Source organism: Primulina tabacum, chromosome 6 (genome assembly GCF_025594145.1).
Source record: "Primulina tabacum isolate GXHZ01 chromosome 6, ASM2559414v2, whole genome shotgun sequence".
Taxonomy (NCBI): Eukaryota; Viridiplantae; Streptophyta; class Magnoliopsida; order Lamiales; family Gesneriaceae; genus Primulina; species Primulina tabacum.
Genome location: NC_134555.1, coordinates 39,949,990 through 39,967,135, shown reverse-complemented (window position 1 = coordinate 39,967,135; position 17,146 = coordinate 39,949,990). Strand labels below are relative to the sequence as shown.

The 17,146-nt window shown below is 35.0% G+C and overlaps 2 protein-coding genes and 1 non-coding gene across 3 annotated transcripts; 1 reads left to right on the top strand and 2 right to left on the bottom strand.

Annotated features, from left to right (window-relative positions):
* Positions 1 to 2,226: 2,226 nt before the first annotated feature.
* Positions 2,227 to 3,150, bottom strand: LOC142550271 (secreted RxLR effector protein 161-like). Its single transcript, XM_075659502.1, has 2 exons — positions 2,950 to 3,150; positions 2,227 to 2,727 (listed from the first exon to the last, which is right to left on the bottom strand). The coding sequence occupies exons 1-2, from the start codon at positions 3,148 to 3,150 to the stop codon at positions 2,227 to 2,229; spliced, it is 702 nt and encodes a 233-aa protein (XP_075515617.1).
* Positions 3,151 to 13,105: 9,955 nt separating this feature from the next.
* LOC142548213 (transcription factor MYB54-like) lies at positions 13,106 to 14,817 on the top strand. Its single transcript, XM_075656531.1, has 3 exons — positions 13,106 to 13,443; positions 13,519 to 13,929; positions 14,501 to 14,817. The coding sequence occupies exons 1-3, from the start codon at positions 13,164 to 13,166 to the stop codon at positions 14,734 to 14,736; spliced, it is 927 nt and encodes a 308-aa protein (XP_075512646.1). The 5' UTR covers positions 13,106 to 13,163; the 3' UTR covers positions 14,737 to 14,817.
* On the bottom strand, positions 14,140 to 14,244 carry LOC142550354 (U6 spliceosomal RNA). The gene has a single exon (XR_012821318.1). It is a non-coding gene; the product is annotated as a U6 spliceosomal RNA (small nuclear RNA).
* Positions 14,818 to 17,146: the final 2,329 nt, after the last annotated feature.

Sequence of the window (17,146 nt, the reverse complement as noted above, 5' to 3'; positions counted from 1 at the left end):
CTCAATCAGCTCTCTCTGAACAAACAGCGGCCATAATGCCAAGACATCCTCATAATAAAATTTGGGGGAAAAAGACTTACTTAAATCATAGTCAGCCGAGTCAATGTGGCGCTCGGTGTTGTCAACATCCACCTCAACACCGGCAGCAGTAGCAGCAACATCATCAGAAGACTCACTAGCTTCAGAGCCAATATCCTCAGATTCAGCATCACCATGTTCCTCAGATTCAAAATCAGATGCAGACGATGAAGAGGAAGAAGCTCCAGGTCGGTTTTGCTCAAACTCCTTCATCATTTCTGAATCAGGTTCATCATCCTTAGAAATTTGTTTCTTGGCAGCCTTTTCTTCCTTAAGGTGAGCAAGAAACTCGGCCAGAGATTGTTCATCTTCTACAGGCTCATCAGGAACTCTTTCTTCTGCAACATTTTGAGTATCTGTGATGGGGTTTTGTTTTTGAATACCAGAAGTAGAACCAGGTTCCTTTGCAGCAACAGTTGGTTTGGGGCGAGCCACCAACTCAAAATCATCATCATTGGAGTCGTCTCCAGATGAGAAATCAGGGTCCAGAAGATTTGAGGAGGTAGATGCCCGTGGTTTCTTGGTTGGAACAAAGTCAGGATCGAACCCTGCTTGTCTCTTTGACCTTCGGCGCATACGAGCAGTGGGAAAAGCTTTATTCAAGCCTTCAAAGTCCGGTGGATTCTCGACATTGATCTCGTTCCCAGGTTCACCAGGAGCGATCATTTCCAGCGGAGTTGGTTCTTCTGACACGCCCACAATTTCCATACCCTCAACATTGGTTTCGGCTGTGGGTGTTGTGTCAGGTGATTTTCCACCCATGCTCGCAGCCATTTCACTCCTAATGTCGTGAGGATCGAAGCCAGCCATCTGCGAAATCAAGAACAAAAGAAGTAGATCGGTTCGAAGGACACAGAAAATCGCGAAGAACAGAGATATTTTAAGCAAAAACAATGAATAGTGAGGGCAGGAGAAATTTTAGAATGTGAGGGAAAATACTAAACAGTAAAGTTATTCTTCGTCCATTCCTAATTATTTAAGCACAACTCTCCAACGGTAACATTCTGTTGAGCCGCAACTTCAGCACCTTTTCAACTCAATTTTTACTCTCACCCAACGGTAACTTTCTGAAACAGTGCCATCATTATTTCAAGAAATCAGGCAGGATAAAACACCACGTCGAATTAACCCCACAAACAGTTAGAAATCAAGAAATTTCAAAATTAAGTCGGCTAGGGTTTTCTTCGTATTTCATGAATTAAAAACTGATAGCCCACTGGTCATGATGAATTCACATAACAGCAGTATGAATGACTTAAATTTATGCCTAAAATATGATCAAAAATGAAATGCACACGCATGTGATCAAACTGTGATCAGTCTGTACTTAGGTGTTGGCAACACCTCTTGGCAACACTCACAAGTTGGACTCAAACTTTCTTGAACATTTTTAATTCAGACATGGTAGCTCCCACTCTAGAAGAACGGTCTTCATAGGACTCCTCTAGGTAGCTTTTTCCATCTGTATTTTGAATTAGAAGTGGTAGCTCCCACACTAGAAGAACGGTCTTCATTGGACTCCTCTAGGTAGCTTTTTCCATTTTCTTCTAAACAACAATTTTTTTTTATTTTCTATTTTTCACCTTATTGCTCAAGAATTTTCTAAGTCATTTTCTACATTGGACAAGATCATGTGGTACACGAACATCCTCACAGCTTAATGACTTAGATTGAGCACACTCCATACTTTAGAAAATTTTGATAGAAAGTTTGATTCACAACTGAGAGCACACCATTCAGTACCCTTCACTTGTACAGGCTTCACACAAAACAGGATGTATGCAATACGTCTAGCATCCTAAAAATAAAATGCACATGCATGCCGAGTGTTGTCCACAGGTGTTGTAACACCGAGGACAACATCCGTGAGTTATCATTGTGCACACAAGCTGAGAGACTTCCTAAGATTGGAAAATCTCTCAAAATCCAATGGTTTTGTAAAAATATCAGCCAGTTGGTTCTCAGTTCTAACAAATTCCATTCGAATTGTAACCTTATCAACCAAATCTCGAATAAAATGATGTCTAATGTCTATGTGTTTCGTTCGAGAGTGTTGTACTGGATTTTTTGAAATATCAATTGCACTTGAGTTGTCACAGTATACAATTAACGTGTCACTGTTGAAACCATAGTCTTTAATCATTTGATTCATCCACAAAGTTGTGAACAACAGCTAGCAGCTGCAACATATTCAAATTCAGCAGTGGACAGAGATACACAATTTTGCTTTTTACTATACCATGACACCAAATTATTACCTAGATAAAAACATCCTCCAGTGGTACTCTTCCTATCATCTAGATTTTCAGCCCAGTCAGCATCACTAAACCCCACTAGATTTGTGTTTGTTTCTTTGGTGTACCACAAACCTAAGTTAACTGTCCCGGCTATATATCTCAAAATTCTTTTGACAGCTTTTAAATGAGTGACTTTAGGATCAGCCTGGTACCTAGCGCACAAACATACACTAAACATGATGTCGGGACGACTTGCACTTAAGTAAAGAAGACTGCCTATGATGCTGCGATACTGGGTGTTGTCAACACCTGCAGCAACATCGTCTTTGGACAATTTTTCAGTCGACCCCATTGGTGTTTTCATGTGTTTAGTGTTCTCGGTAGAAAATTTCTTCACCAAATTCTTGGCATACTTGGATTGACACAGAAAGATACCATCATGCATTTGTTTAATTTGCAATCCAATAAAGAAACTTAATTCTCCTACCATGCTCATTTCAAATGTGGTAGACATGCATTTAACAAATTCATCAACATGCTTTTGAGAAGAAGCACCAAAAATGATGTCATCCACATAAATTTGACACACAAGAATATCATGCTTCGATTTTTGAATAAAAAGGGTTTTATCAACCTCACCTCGTTTGAAGCCTAAGTCAAGCAGATATTCAGTAAGCCTACCATACCATGCTCGTGGAGCTTGTTTAAGTCCATAAAGTGCCTTCTTCAACTTGTAGACATGGTTCGGGTGGTTTGGATCTTCGACCCCTTTAGGTTGGCTTACATAAGCTTCTTCATTCAAAATGCCGTTCAAAAAGGCACTTTTCACATCCATTTGATATAGTTTTATGTCTATGTGACAAGCGATAGCAAGTAAAAGTCGGACTGACTCAATCCGGGCAACAGGGGCAAATGTCTCATCAAAATCAATTCCTTCAATTTGAGTATACCCTTGAGCAACTAACCTAGCTTTGTTTCTCACAACAATCCCAGATTCATCAGTGTTGTTTTTAAAAATTCATTTGGTTTCAATAACATTCACATTATCAGGTCTGGGAACCAAATCCCACACATCATTCCTAACAAATTGTTCAAGTTCCTCATGCATCGCATCAACCCAAAATTCATCTTTTAAGGCTTCATTTATATTTTTGGGTTCAATGAGCGAAACAAAACAAGAATGGCTTACTTGAGAGTATACGGAAGTCATGCATACTAGACCCATCATTTTCCGATAATCTACATTCTCCTTTCTTCTAGTTTGCATTCCTCCAAATGCTTCTCCAATGATCTGAGATGATGGATGATTTTTCTGAATCTTACTGGGAATATCAATCCCTTCATTGATTACAACATCATCATTTTCAGTATACTCTCCTGGTTCATCATTTGATTCTGCCAGTGCAGGTGTTGTCTCAGGTGTTACAACACCGGGTGCAACATTTGTGTTAGGCAGTGTCTCACTTATGTTCAGTAGCCCATCAATATCATCCTCGATTGTTTTTCCCGTTAGATCTGCAAGATCGTCAAAAACAACGTTAATAGATTCCATAGTCGTTCTTGTTCTGAGATTATACACGCGATATGCACGACTATTGGATGAATAACCAAGAAATAAACACTTGTCACTTTTAGAGTCAAACTTTGCAAGATGGTCTCGGTCATTCAAAACATAACATACACACCCAAAAACATGAAAGTACTTCAGGTTTGGCCTCTTTCCCATGATGATTTCATAGGATGTCATAGTAGAACCACTCCTTAAGTACACACGATTTGAAATATGACATGCTGTGTTTAAGGCCTCGGCCCAAAATCGTTTTGAAATATTCTTTGAACTCAACATGACCCTAGCCATTTCTTGCAGTGTCCTATTCTTCCTTTCGGCTATTCCATTTTGTTGAGGAGTCTTAGGGGCCGAAAATTCATGAGTTATCTCTCTCTTTTCACAGAATGATATAAAGTGTGAGTTTTCAAATTCTTTACCATGGTCGGTCCTTATCTTACCAACCCTCAAATCATGTAGATTAGTAATCTTAGCATGTAATTTCTTAAAAACAGCAAATGTGTCGGATTTTTCTCTAAGAAAACTTACCCATGTAAAGCGAGAGAAATCATCCACACAAACACATGAATACTTCTTACCTCCAAGGCTTTCCACTTCCATTGGACCCATAAGATCCATGTGCAAGAGTTCAAGACACCGTGTTGTCCCAAAGTGTTGCAACACTTGATGGGGAACATGTGTTTGCTTACCCTTTTGACATGCACCACAAACATAAGGAATTCCAGAGGATAAATTAGGCATACCTCTCACAGCATCGTACTTACCAAGGTTCTTTAATGTCTTGAAGTTTGCATGACCCAATTTTTGATGTCACAAGTTTAGTTCACTCACTTTTGAATGATTGCACACAGGGTCCTCTCCAAGTTGATAACAATTGTCAGCCGACCTTGTACCTGTCCAAATATATGTATTAGTATTATCAAAAACTTCACAATTGTCTTTATCAAACTTAACATATAAACCATCATCACAAAGTTGACTTATGCTTATTAAGTTTGAGTTAAGTCCTTCGACATAAAGCACATTGTGTAGACTAGGCAGTCCATCAACATTCAAGGTCCCTTTGCCAGCTATTCTTCCTTTAGCACCTCCACCATACGTCACATGATCATTCCTTAGTTCAACATAGTCAGTCAAATAGTCTTTAGAACCTGTCATGTGGCGTGAACAGCCACTGTCAAAGTACCATATTCCTGCAATGTTAGTTTTTAACGAAGTATAAATAACAGAACATTGAATATTAGCCTTTGGCACCCAAACCCTTTTTACCGATGGTTTCCTATTGGCAGTGTTACGCCGGGTGTTGTACAACACCTGTGGCAACACCTGTTCAGATTCCCATCTTTTGTAGTCATCTCTCAGTTTAAAACAGTAGGGTTTGATGTGACCAGGTCTAAGGCAATAGTGGCAGATAAAGTGGCGTTTTTTGGACTTGAACTTCATTGTAGATAATTGCCTCTTTGATGAAACACCTTTTTCAGTGTATGTAGCATTCGAGATTTCAGCACTTCCTTTGACAAAGACAGTTGGTTTTCTTTCAGTGCAGGAAGACTCTCCTATTTCAAACTGGTGATTCGTATAACCAAGTCCAGCTTTGTCATTCTTTCCAATCATCAAGAGTGAATCAAGTTTGGATGAACTTGAATTAAGCTTCGCAAGAATTTGAGTTGCTTCTCCAAGCTCTTCCTTAACTTTGCATAATTCCAGATCTTTCTTGCTTAAGATTACTTCAAGTCGTGATACTTGTGACTTCAGCTCAGTGTTCTCTTTGGAGAGAATTGCATTCACTTTATTTCTTTTGATCCAGTCTTCATACAATCCTTCATACATTGTCTGCACACTTTCCAGAGTGACTTCATCATCATCTACTTCTTGGTTTTCAGACTGACTTGATTCACCAAGGGTTGTAGAATTAAGACACACTGAATTTGAAGATATGTTGCGACCAGGTATTGCAACACCTGTGGCAACACCCAAAGGATTGATTTGCATTGAACGCTTCTCCTTGATCACAGCAGACAACGATGTGTGATTTTCAGATTCATTTGATCCTTGATCACATCAGACTCTTCATCACTCAAAGTGACAGCCATGCCTTTGTTTCTCCGAAGTCGATTGGCACACTCATTGGCATAGTGTCCAAATCTAGAACACTCTCTGCATTGTACTGAGTCCAAATTTCTGACATTTGATTGGATTTGCAATTCAGTTTTTGGTCGAAATTGTCCTTTCATAGGAGTAAACTTTTGAGCTTTTGCAGAAGTGGTGATATTGGGCAACACAGATTTTTGTCCAATTTTCTTCTTCTATCTCATTTTCTTCAAGTAATCACCGAATTTTTTAGTAATTAGAGAGATAGAATCTTCACCTAAATCAGATTCATTCACTTCTTTAGATATTTGAAGGATTTCATCATAAGAGTCAGTTGAAACTTCAAGGGCTATTGTCTTCCCTTTATCCTTCTTTTGTAAATCAAGATTCATCTCAAAAGTTCTGAGGGAACTCATTAATTCATCCAGGTGGATTGTTGAAGTGTCTTTAGATTCTTCAATTGCACAAACTTTGACATTAAATTTCTCAGGTAGAGATCTTAAAACTTTGTTCACCAATCTTTCATTGGACATGGGATCTCCAAGACCGTGAGCTTCATTAGAAAGTTGTCTCAACCGGCTATCATACTCAAGAATAGACTCATTGTCCTCCATTCTCAGGCTTTCAAATTTTGATGCCACCATCCTTAGCCTAGTTTTACGCACACTCTCGGATCATTCACAATGTTTCTGACGTATATCCCAAGCTTCTTTGGCACAAACACAATTGGTGATTGAATTAAACATCCTTGTGTCAACAGACGAGAATATAGCATTGAGAGCCTTGGAATTAAAATTTGACGTTTGCACTTCATCGATTGTCCATGTACTTTCAGGTTTGAGCCTAGTGTCTCCATCAGCATCCTCAATCTTTGGTGGACTCCAACCATCAAGTACACGCTGCCAAGCTCTTTCTTCAATTGATTTAATAAAAACCCTCATCTTTACTTTCCATAATGCATAGTTTGATCCATCCAATACGGGAGGTCTAAAAACAGTGTTTGTTGATGCTTCCATGATCCTTTTCCACCTGGAAAACAAAACAAAACAGGATCTCACTTAGTAGCGTCAAGTGGAGGCTCTGATACCAATTGAAAGTTCCGTTTCCACAGAGTGAATGTGACGAGGGTGAGTGTTGTGTGTATCAGAATGTAAGTGTTGTGCGTAGGTGTTGTAACACCCACAAAAACTTGCAGCGAAAATTATAGTTTAACACACTAACACGCAACTTGAATGATAACAATACGAGATACGAGAGATAAATTATGCACAAGTATAAAATACTTGTGCGGTGCCTCAGGGCAAAATAATTCACTAGAAAAACTTGTAAGTTTACAAAAACCAATACTAGTAAAAGAATAAAACAACTCCCTTATTAAGCCGAGTAACAAATTGCATCCTAAACCTCTAACAAACCGTATAACCAAAATACATAGGATGCATCAACTGAGAAGTGAAAAAGTCTTCAAAAATCTGCGCACTAATCAAAACAGTGATTAGGTGTTGTCTTCAGATGTTGTCAGCACTTTACAGCAACACTTTATCAACGACGCGAGATTGCTTCAATCAGAAAATATTTTTTTCGTACAAATGCATCTCTGTCTCTCCGAAAGTTTTATGCTCTATATCGTCCCTCTCTATCGTTTCTTCTTCTTTGAGTCCCATTTAACATAGAAACCCAATTTCATTAGGAAACAAACTCTTTTTAAAACAAGGATAATATCTTAAAGATATTGTGATATCATATCTTAAAGATATTATGATATCATATCTTAAAAAATATTATGAGTCATATCAAATATAGTCTTATATCACATATTGAATTTATACGAGATCATATCATCAATTTCGAGATTATTCTTATGTCTAGAAAGGCAAAATATTAAAGATAAAAAAGGAAAATATATCAAGGAATAAAATTTCTTTCACATATAAATAGGGCTGTGTCACCCGGCTGAAGTGCCCATTCCATAATCCTCCTTCATTAGTTGTTGTGCTTCCTTCCAGCTGAACGTGGACTCTTTTTTGTTTAGGATACAAGTCCGAGAATCTTGGTGTAATGGTGAGTGATTTTGGCTTCTTTAAGTGCAAATGGAGAGTGATTTTTGGGTTGCAAGAATTTCCTCCAAGATTGGTGCCTTCCATATTGCACGGTCTTCACAGTTTATGTTATGAAAGATCTATTTTCAGTTTTTTATTTGTATACACTACAACAAAAACGGCATACGACAACGGATAAAATCCGTTGTCGTAGCCTTTTTAAAACTGTTGTAACTGAGGGTGTTGTTGAAAGTCCGCTCAACGACAACGATTTTTATCCGTTGTGGTAGGTGGAATTTGCGATGGTTTTGTTCCAACCGTCGCTACTTAGCGACGGTTTATTATACCGCCGCTAAAATGAGCTACGGTCAGCATAAAACAACCGTCGCTAACTTTAGCGACGGTTTTTATTCATGTTTTCCGTCGCTAAGTTGTTTCGAAAAATAAAATTTTTTTTTAATAATTTAATAAATATAAAAGAAACTAACAATCGAAACTAAAATCGTGTAAGAGAGAAAAATTTTAATTGTTGTGAAGTAGTAAAATCGTGAAAGAGAGATAAATTTTAAGTGTTATGAAGTAGTAGTGAGAAAAATTTTATGTGTTATGAAGTAGTGAGAAAAATTTTAAGTGTTGTGTAAAGTGATAAAATTATGTAGGAGAGAAAAATTTTAAGTGTTATGAATTAGTGACAAAAATTTTAAGTGTTGTGTGAAGTGAGAAAATTGTGGAAGAGAGAAAAAATTTTAAGTGTTGTGAAGGAAAATGGACCGAAAATGGAGATATTTATAGAAAGTTTGCGCGGTATTTTGTTAAACCGTCCCTAATTTGACATTAGCGACGGTTGTCATAAATGCCTCGCCAAAGGTTGCGACAGTTTTATAAAACCCGTCGCTAAATGTAGCGGCGGTTTTTAAAAACCGTCGCATATTTTGATTATGCGACGGTTTGGATAAAACCCGTCGCTCAATGTAGCGACGGTTAGTACCACACTGTCGCTAAGTGTAGCGACGGAGTTTTAAAAAAGTCGCTAATTTTGAACATGCAACAGTTTCTTTAAACTAAAATCGTCGCTAATTTGAATTTAGCGACGGTAATAAAGAATCCGTCGCTATATTTAGCGACGGATACAGAAAATTCGTCGCTAAATATGACAACAGTTTTGTTGTTTGTCCAAAAACCACGTTAATCGACAACGGTTTTTAAAAAATCGTTGTCGATTGTCTAAAAAAACACGCTAATAGACAATGGTTTTAAACCGTTGTCGTTTGTCAAAAAAACACGCTAATCGACAATGATTTTCAAAAATCGTTGTCGATTGTCCAAAAAAACACGCCAAAAGACAACAGTTCTTTGTCTTTTGCCCTAAAAAAACGCTGAAAGACAACGGTTGTCGTTGACACCCTAAAAGACAACGATTTTTAGAAAATCGTTGTATTTGACCCTTGTAAAAACCGTTGTCAAAACGCAGCTACGACAACGATTTTCACTAAAACCGTTGTTAAAAACTATACAACAACGGTTTTTCAAAAAAACCGTTGTCGTAGCTGCGTTGTCATTGGGCATTTTTCTTGTAGTGATAAAATGATCTACCGATCATTTCATTTGAAAAATTATTATATACAAACATATCAGAAGTAAAACTGTTGCTAGATATATTCCGTAAATGTATTATCCACATGTACTTTGATAGGATCTCAAGATCCATCTGGGAGACAGTAAAAGTGAATGAAAAGTTTGTCATAGACAATCCTCCGGTTTGTTTCAACCTACCCGTGCAAGCAGTACACGGGCAATGAACGGCCCGGATCACTCCACATGAGTGATCCGGGCTCACCTCCCTGTAAAAAAAAAAAAAAAAAAAAAAATTGGCTCGAAAAAATCCATACGTTGGATCGACCCCTGCGAGCAGTGCCCGCAGGGGTAGGGTCGACCGAACCCAATCCTCCTTATAAAACATAGGATCACATGATATCAAAACTCTGTCCAAAACCGGTCCGCCACTTCCTGAGCCCAAGTACTATAAAATTTAATGTTTTTTTTTCTGAAACAGTATAAAATTTAATCTTATGTTATATTCTTATTTATAAAATTAATATTTGTAAAACACCCCTAAAATTATAAAGAAAATCTACTCTATATGTAGTGGGGGCTTAAAAATTGAGGAAAATTTGAAAGTGCTAAAGAAATTTAGCTCAAAATTATTAATCCAACATCCCCCCTTTTAAATAGTCTAATCATATAACAGTTTTGGGGCTTATGTTACTTATTTAAAATTCAATTATGCGACTGTAAATTAAATAGTGAGGGCTTTACATATTTTGATAACCCCTACTTCGACACTATGTTTTGTCGGTATGATCTAATTTTGAAAACAGAAAAGGTACATACACAAAATCAAGGAGAATCGTCAACACCAATATTGTGCAGAAAAATAATATGAGCTCGAATTCGAATTAAAACAAACCCCCCTTATTAATGGCCGAGACAATTATGTTGATACCAAGACTTATTGTAGACGAAGTAATGGTACAAGAAGACGAGGCAGTTTTGATATTCGACCAGGCTGGTCCTTCTTCATCTAGTCAGGCCCTGGATCTCACTCTTTCTCTTACGCCTTCGCCGCCTGGATCTAAAGAGATTCCGAGAATAATGTAGTCTTCAAAGTTGTAAACCTCGACTGAATTAACTAGAGATGATATCTCAATGCAAGTTTGACTTTTATCACCTAAAATTTATCTGCTGTAGGGCATAGTCAGTTAGATTCATATAACATGTTTGATCAATTCAAAGGAAATATCTCTACTCTCCGGAGAGTCTTGGATGTATTCAATCAATAAAGAAAACACGGATTGCAGCAGCTTCCAATCTAGGAATACAAATTTAAAGTAGTAACTTTCAACTAACCTCCGTAATAATTGTTAGTTGTCCCACATCGGTTGGATAATATACACGGGAGTTGCATATATTGACTTGGACAATCTTTCTTTTTTGAGCTAGGTTTTGGGGTTGAGTTAAGTCTAAGTCTCAATCTTAACATGATATCAGAGCTCAGATTCCACCATTTTGTGTTGGACTACCCGTAGTTGTGCCACATGTTCTGCCCATAGTTGGGTCATTTGTAAACTTCACGCTCCAAATGTTCATTCATAGGCGTGTGGAGGTATGTTAGTTGTCCCAAATCGGTTAGATAATATACACGGGACTTACATATATGAATTTGGACAATCCTCTTATTTTTGGGGTTGAGTTGGGTACAAATCTCAATCTTAACAATAACGATGTTAACACTCAATTGACTGCGGTGCTTGATAAGATTGAATCAAGTCATAGGCCGCACTCGAGCATTCACAAATAGCATTAAAAAAGATATTTTTTCCATAATTACTTTACCGGAACTGTTAATTAGTATTTCTTTCGTCATTTCAGTTACATATAAATTCAGCCTTTCAGCTCTCCTCCAAGATTGACTCTACAATTCACGGGCTAAAATCTACTCTACAATAGTTGATAATTACCTAACCCGACTTTTAAAATTATACAAATGCATTAAAAAAAAACAAAAAACAAAATTCTATATATGAACTCGTTTCCCAGCAAAGAGCATGCAAATAAAACAAGGGAATCTTTAATAAATAAAGTAGAATAAATCAAACGTAAATAAAGCAAGGGCATTCTCCAAATTCATCGTGTTGCCCTATATTTTGAATTTGACAACCTCGGTACTTAAACTAACATTAAACAAATCAAAAACTTCGCACACATTTTCCAATTGTTAGAATGTATCTCATTTTAAAGTGGATAAAAATCAAATGTGTTTCTATATTTCATATTTGATTTGAGTGCCATCAAAAGAAATTATTTAATTTGAATGTGAAATAATATAAGATTTATATAATTTCAAAAATAAATTCGGAAGGTCGAATGGTGTCGTGTCGGGTTCGTAAATCATTCATTGAAATAGTCGGGAATAATATGCAACTTTTTCTTTTTTGAAAACGTTGAATTTTGGCATCATCGTCTCATTGAAAAATAACTATTTTTACGGAAAGAGACAAACAGAATCTGTTTTCTGGGTCTCGAAGACCGAGCTAACTTAAATCAAGTAAAGGGAAAGAAAATAATTAAGCAGTTACATTTATATTTAAACAAAAGATTATGTTATATTTATAAGATTATAGTGTATGTCTTTTTGAGACGATGTCACGAATTTTTATCTTTGAGACAAGTCAATCATACCGATATTCACAATAAAAAGTAATATTTTTTCATGAATAATCCAAGTAAGATATTTGTCTCAAAAAATACGACCTGTGAGATCGTCTCACACAAATTTTTGCCAAGATTATATTTTGTTTCTAAACTTATCTTCATATCAATATTTTTTTTAATATAATCATTGCAACTTATTTTCGATAAAATCTCTTAAAATTGCATTGTCAGTTCTCATTAATTTCTATCAATTATTATTAAATTAAACATAAAATTAAGCATGTAATAAAATTTAAAAAATCTTATAATTTTATTGTGTGTGAATAATTTACTAGTGTATGATTAACGTCACAAAACGGATTATAAAATGTATTTGAAAAATACAAAATTATCTTTATATTTTATTTTAAAAATTATTTGAAAAATATATTTAAGTGTGTAATACAAGTAGCATGACCCTTAAATAAATGAGTAGGTCTCTTGTGAGACGGTCTCAAAATCTTTATATGTGAAACGGGTTAACTCTACCGATATTCACAATAAAAATTAATACTCTTAGCATAAAAAGTAATACTTTTTCATGGATGACTCAAATAAGAGATCCGTCTCACAAAATACGATCCGTGAGACCGTCTCACACAAGTTTTTGTCTAAATTAATAAAATATTCCCACACGTACGTTTCTCGATTTCCAGTAACACACGTACGCACACCTCCTCGCAACAAACTAAATACATATTTTTGTGTATAATCATTATGTAGAATATGATAAATTTTTAGAAGTTAGTTATTGGTATATAAAAAAATATTAATAAAACATTCAAAAAATTATAAAGTTTGAAATAAGTACGAAAAATTTAATAACAATACCAACTGGAAAACATTTTCGCTTAGTTCTCTTCTGTTGAAGAATTAAGTTTTCCGGGTTTTCCACCGAGAATGGATCTGGAGAAGTTGATGAATAATGGTGGTACTAACAATGCACGCAATGGGTTTCAAGATTTGACCTTGCTACCCGCACCTGCCAGGGAGGCTCGAGGTGTTGCTGGATATTTGAATGCTCCATTAATGGAGGAAGTAGGGAAGAAAACTCTGCAACCAAAGGTATGTAGCAGAGGCCATTGGAGGCCACAAGAGGATGCTAAGCTCAAAGATCTCGTCGCTCAGTTTGGTCCTCAGAACTGGAATATCATTGCTGAAAAACTTGAAGGAAGATCAGGTCAAGATTAACATGCATTGATTTATTTTCGAATGGGAATTCATTTATTATGTTATTTTTATTCGTGATTTATAGGGAAAAGTTGCAGATTGAGATGGTTCAACCAGCTGGATCCAAGAATTAACAAAAGGGCATTTACAGACGAAGAAGAGGAAAAGCTTTTAGCAGCACACAAAATATATGGCAACAAATGGGCTTTGATTGCCAAATTATTCCCTGCAAGGACTGATAATGCTGTAAAAAATCATTGGCATGTGATCATGGCAAGAAAACAAAGAAGCTCTTCCAATTTACACAGAAGATTCTCTGTCAAAGTGGCACCAAATATTGCATGTAGTGGATCGACAGATTCTGGTGAGAAACATAATACAGATGAGTCCGCTGTTTCCACGCGTGCTCATCTTTCAGTTGCACCATTTTCTGATCTCAAAGCTACTGGCTTTCTTACAAGGTTTAGTCCACTTCATCACCAAAATTTCAACAATGGTACGGGTTTTTCCCCCCCACAAGATGTCTTTTCTCCCTTTTTATGTTTCATACAAAGATTTTTTATACAGAATAATTTATGTCGCACTCATCACTCATCAGTATTCACTAGTTCAAGTCAAGATCACTTCAAAGTTAAATCCTAAGTATAGTTCTCTGCATCACTTGAAGTTTTTTATTTATTTATTTAGGCATTACCACCGGTGCCGAAAAAATTTGGATAATTTCTCAAGTTTTGTCATCCTTGCGCACCCGCGTGCGCATGCTAATCTTCTCTGTGTCGTTCCAATTTATTGTTTATTTTGGTAAGAAGATCAGAAGGATAGCCAATAAATGAGTTTATTACCATAAAAGGAAAAAATAATTTATGGATTCACATGTATTGTTACTGATCAAATCTATCGTTTATTTCGGTAAAGCTTTTAGCTATCTATTTAAAACGTCATTACTTGACCTTCGTGCATTAATGAAGAACATGTAATGAAAAACCTCCAATAGATTTCGAAATGCTAGCTTTGGCCTGAAATCTTATTTCAAATAATACGTAGATCCTGCAATTGTCTGGATGCAGGGTCAGAAGCGGGAGAAAAAGGTTTGGATACACAAATAAGTGAGATCCGGTGTAAAAATGATCCGTGGCAGAGCAAAAAGCTCGTGGTATATTCAGAAAATGTAGATTCAAACTCTGAATCCTCTGCATCTTTAACATCAGTAGCCGACAGCAGGGCCAGTTTATGCATTAACTGCGGGGAAAATGAGAATAAAAACATGGAATTCATTGATTTCCTTGGAGTAGGAGCCATTTAAAATCTGGGAAAAGAATAGCTGAAGAAAACAAAAAAGTCCAAGGACTGTATGAACAGTAAAGAATGAGTAGCAATTATTGAGTATTTATGTGTGTTGTAGAGCATAGTTTACGCAGATAAAACAAATGAGTTCGGCGGAAAATGAGGTCCCTATATTCTACATGCATCAAATCTAAAGATTAAACGAACCAAACTGTTTGTGAGCTATGTGAAGCTCGATTCGATATATAAAAGCTCGTTTGAGTTCGTTTAATGAAGATCGTTAAGATAAACGAACCAAGTTCGAGCTCTACAATATTCGACTCGTTAGCTTGTGAATATGTTCGTTAGTAAATTCATAAGTAATATCTTAGATGAAAAATAATAATTTTGATATTTAATTTATTGATTTAACACATTAATTATGAAATATATAGAAAAATCTATTAAATTTATTTATTATAATAAATTGACAAATTTTAATAAGAATATTATATTTCTTTCTAAATGTATAATTTATTTTTTAATGAATATTTAAATGTACAATTCATATTTATTGAGCTAGTTTAGGTTCGATAAAAGCTTGAATAAATTCGTGAGCCATGAATATATTCATTAAATAAAGCTCGAGCTCGGCTCGATTATAAACAAGTCAAGCTCAAACATTCAAGAGTTCGGCTCGGTTCGACTCGATTACATCCCAAATCAAATCCCATGCGGTAAATTAGATTACTAATCAACCTTATGGATATTCATTGTCTATCTCGTATATTATAAATCACGTTAATCAGATAAATAATATTAAGTACGATTTAAATGTTGATAAGAAAAATCGAAATTGTTATTATATTTGAATTATAAAATAAATATAAGATCGAGATCTTTTACTACCATTTCACTTTCCTCGGTATAGGATTGAATTTCGCTTAGGTTATGTAACTTTGTTGACTGTGCGTGCACGGGAATTATGACTTTAATGCATCCTTTTTCTTTGTGATTAGACGCACATTATTGTCTTTTGTGTGGGTATTTCATAACTCAATTTTACTTTTAACTTAAATTGTTTTTAACTCATTTGATATTATTAAATTCAATCACGTATATAATTTTTTTGTTTTTAAAGTTATTTAATTTATTTTATTGATTAATTGTTTTTCTAAAAAGTTTATATTTATATAAAAATTATATTATGATAAATATATATACAACTAATTTTTTATTATTATATTGATAAAAATATAATAAATCAATATAGCCATTAGAGCTCGAATGTAATGTTTTCGAATGATCGAAGCAAAAGAATCATTAGAGAGTTGTAAATCGTGAATGAGTAAGATTTTTCATGCATTGTAGTATTTTGCTTCAGCAGCCACGCATTATAGTTTTTCCTAAAGATTTGTATTTTCATGAGCTATAACTTTCGCGTTGAACACTTTTTTCTGATTCCAACAAATCAATACCAGATTTTGAAAACCAAAATTGGGACTATTTTTGTTTTGGTCGCATGAAAACAATACTTTCGAGGTGTTGTAACATATATTTATTTATTTTATTTTTATCAATATTTTAAAAAAGTTAATTGTATATTTGAATTTATAATTATTCATAAAGTATAATTTTTAAATAAATTTTTTTTGAAAAAAATTAATCAATAAAATATGCTAAATAATTTCTAAAATAAAATAAAAGTGTGCATCTAATTGAATTTATTAATTATAATTACACTTAAAAAGCAATTTTGCAAGTTAAGAGAAAAATGAACAAACTTGCTGATTTATCAATAGTCTATCTGCTGAAATAGTTTTTCTCTTAAATAAATATCATTCCTCCTTTCAATATATCCAACTCGAAGATGGTAACTAAGCAAATCTATCTTCCAAACTACAAGTGGAAAAGGAAAATCAGACCTCAATTAATCAATGATCAAGCAGACGATGTTTTCTATGTTACTGTGGTCGTGGACATAATAATGCACGTAAAAAAAAGAAGAAACTCACGGAGCACGAAACTGACATTATGGCGTAGAAATCGAGTGCTCCCGTGCAACGAATCTAGCACGAAATCTTTTGTCTTAAAAGTCTACACATTCAGACTTGCTTTAAAACAACATTGTGTATAAAATATGAATATAAATTTTAAAATGAATGTAGCACGATATATTTTGCGAAAAAATATTCTTGGTTTTCGAAATATAATTTATTTATTGAAATAATCTTTTTTTAAAATATTTTTTTATTGATAAGATATCGTGAAATATTTAATTAAGGATTTTGTGGTTTTATATATATGATAATTATGATAAGAATTTTATTATATGATATCATAATTTTAAAATATCCCGTCAGATTTATTTGGAGATAAACACCGGGAGAGGATGATGTTAAAAATATCGCTTTTTGGGTGGCTTCGTATTTTTGCACTTTTACACGACG

Excerpts from the sequence above, each read along its gene's own strand:
- LOC142548213 (XM_075656531.1), top strand. The coding sequence starts at position 13,164 with ATGGATCTGGAGAAGTTGATGAATAATGGTGGTACTAACAATGCACGC. Across the intron at positions 13,444-13,518 it reads AAAACTTGAAGGAAGATCAG|GGAAAAGTTGCAGATTGAGA; the intron begins GTCAAGATTAAC and ends CGTGATTTATAG. Across the intron at positions 13,930-14,500 it reads TCACCAAAATTTCAACAATG|GGTCAGAAGCGGGAGAAAAA; the intron begins GTACGGGTTTTT and ends GTCTGGATGCAG.
- LOC142550271 (XM_075659502.1), bottom strand. The coding sequence starts at position 3,150 with ATGGATGTGAAAAGTGCCTTTTTGAACGGCATTTTGAATGAAGAAGCT. Across the intron at positions 2,728-2,949 it reads TAGGCTTCAAACGAGGTGAG|TATGCCAAGAATTTGGTGAA; the intron begins GTTGATAAAACC and ends TGTCAATCCAAG.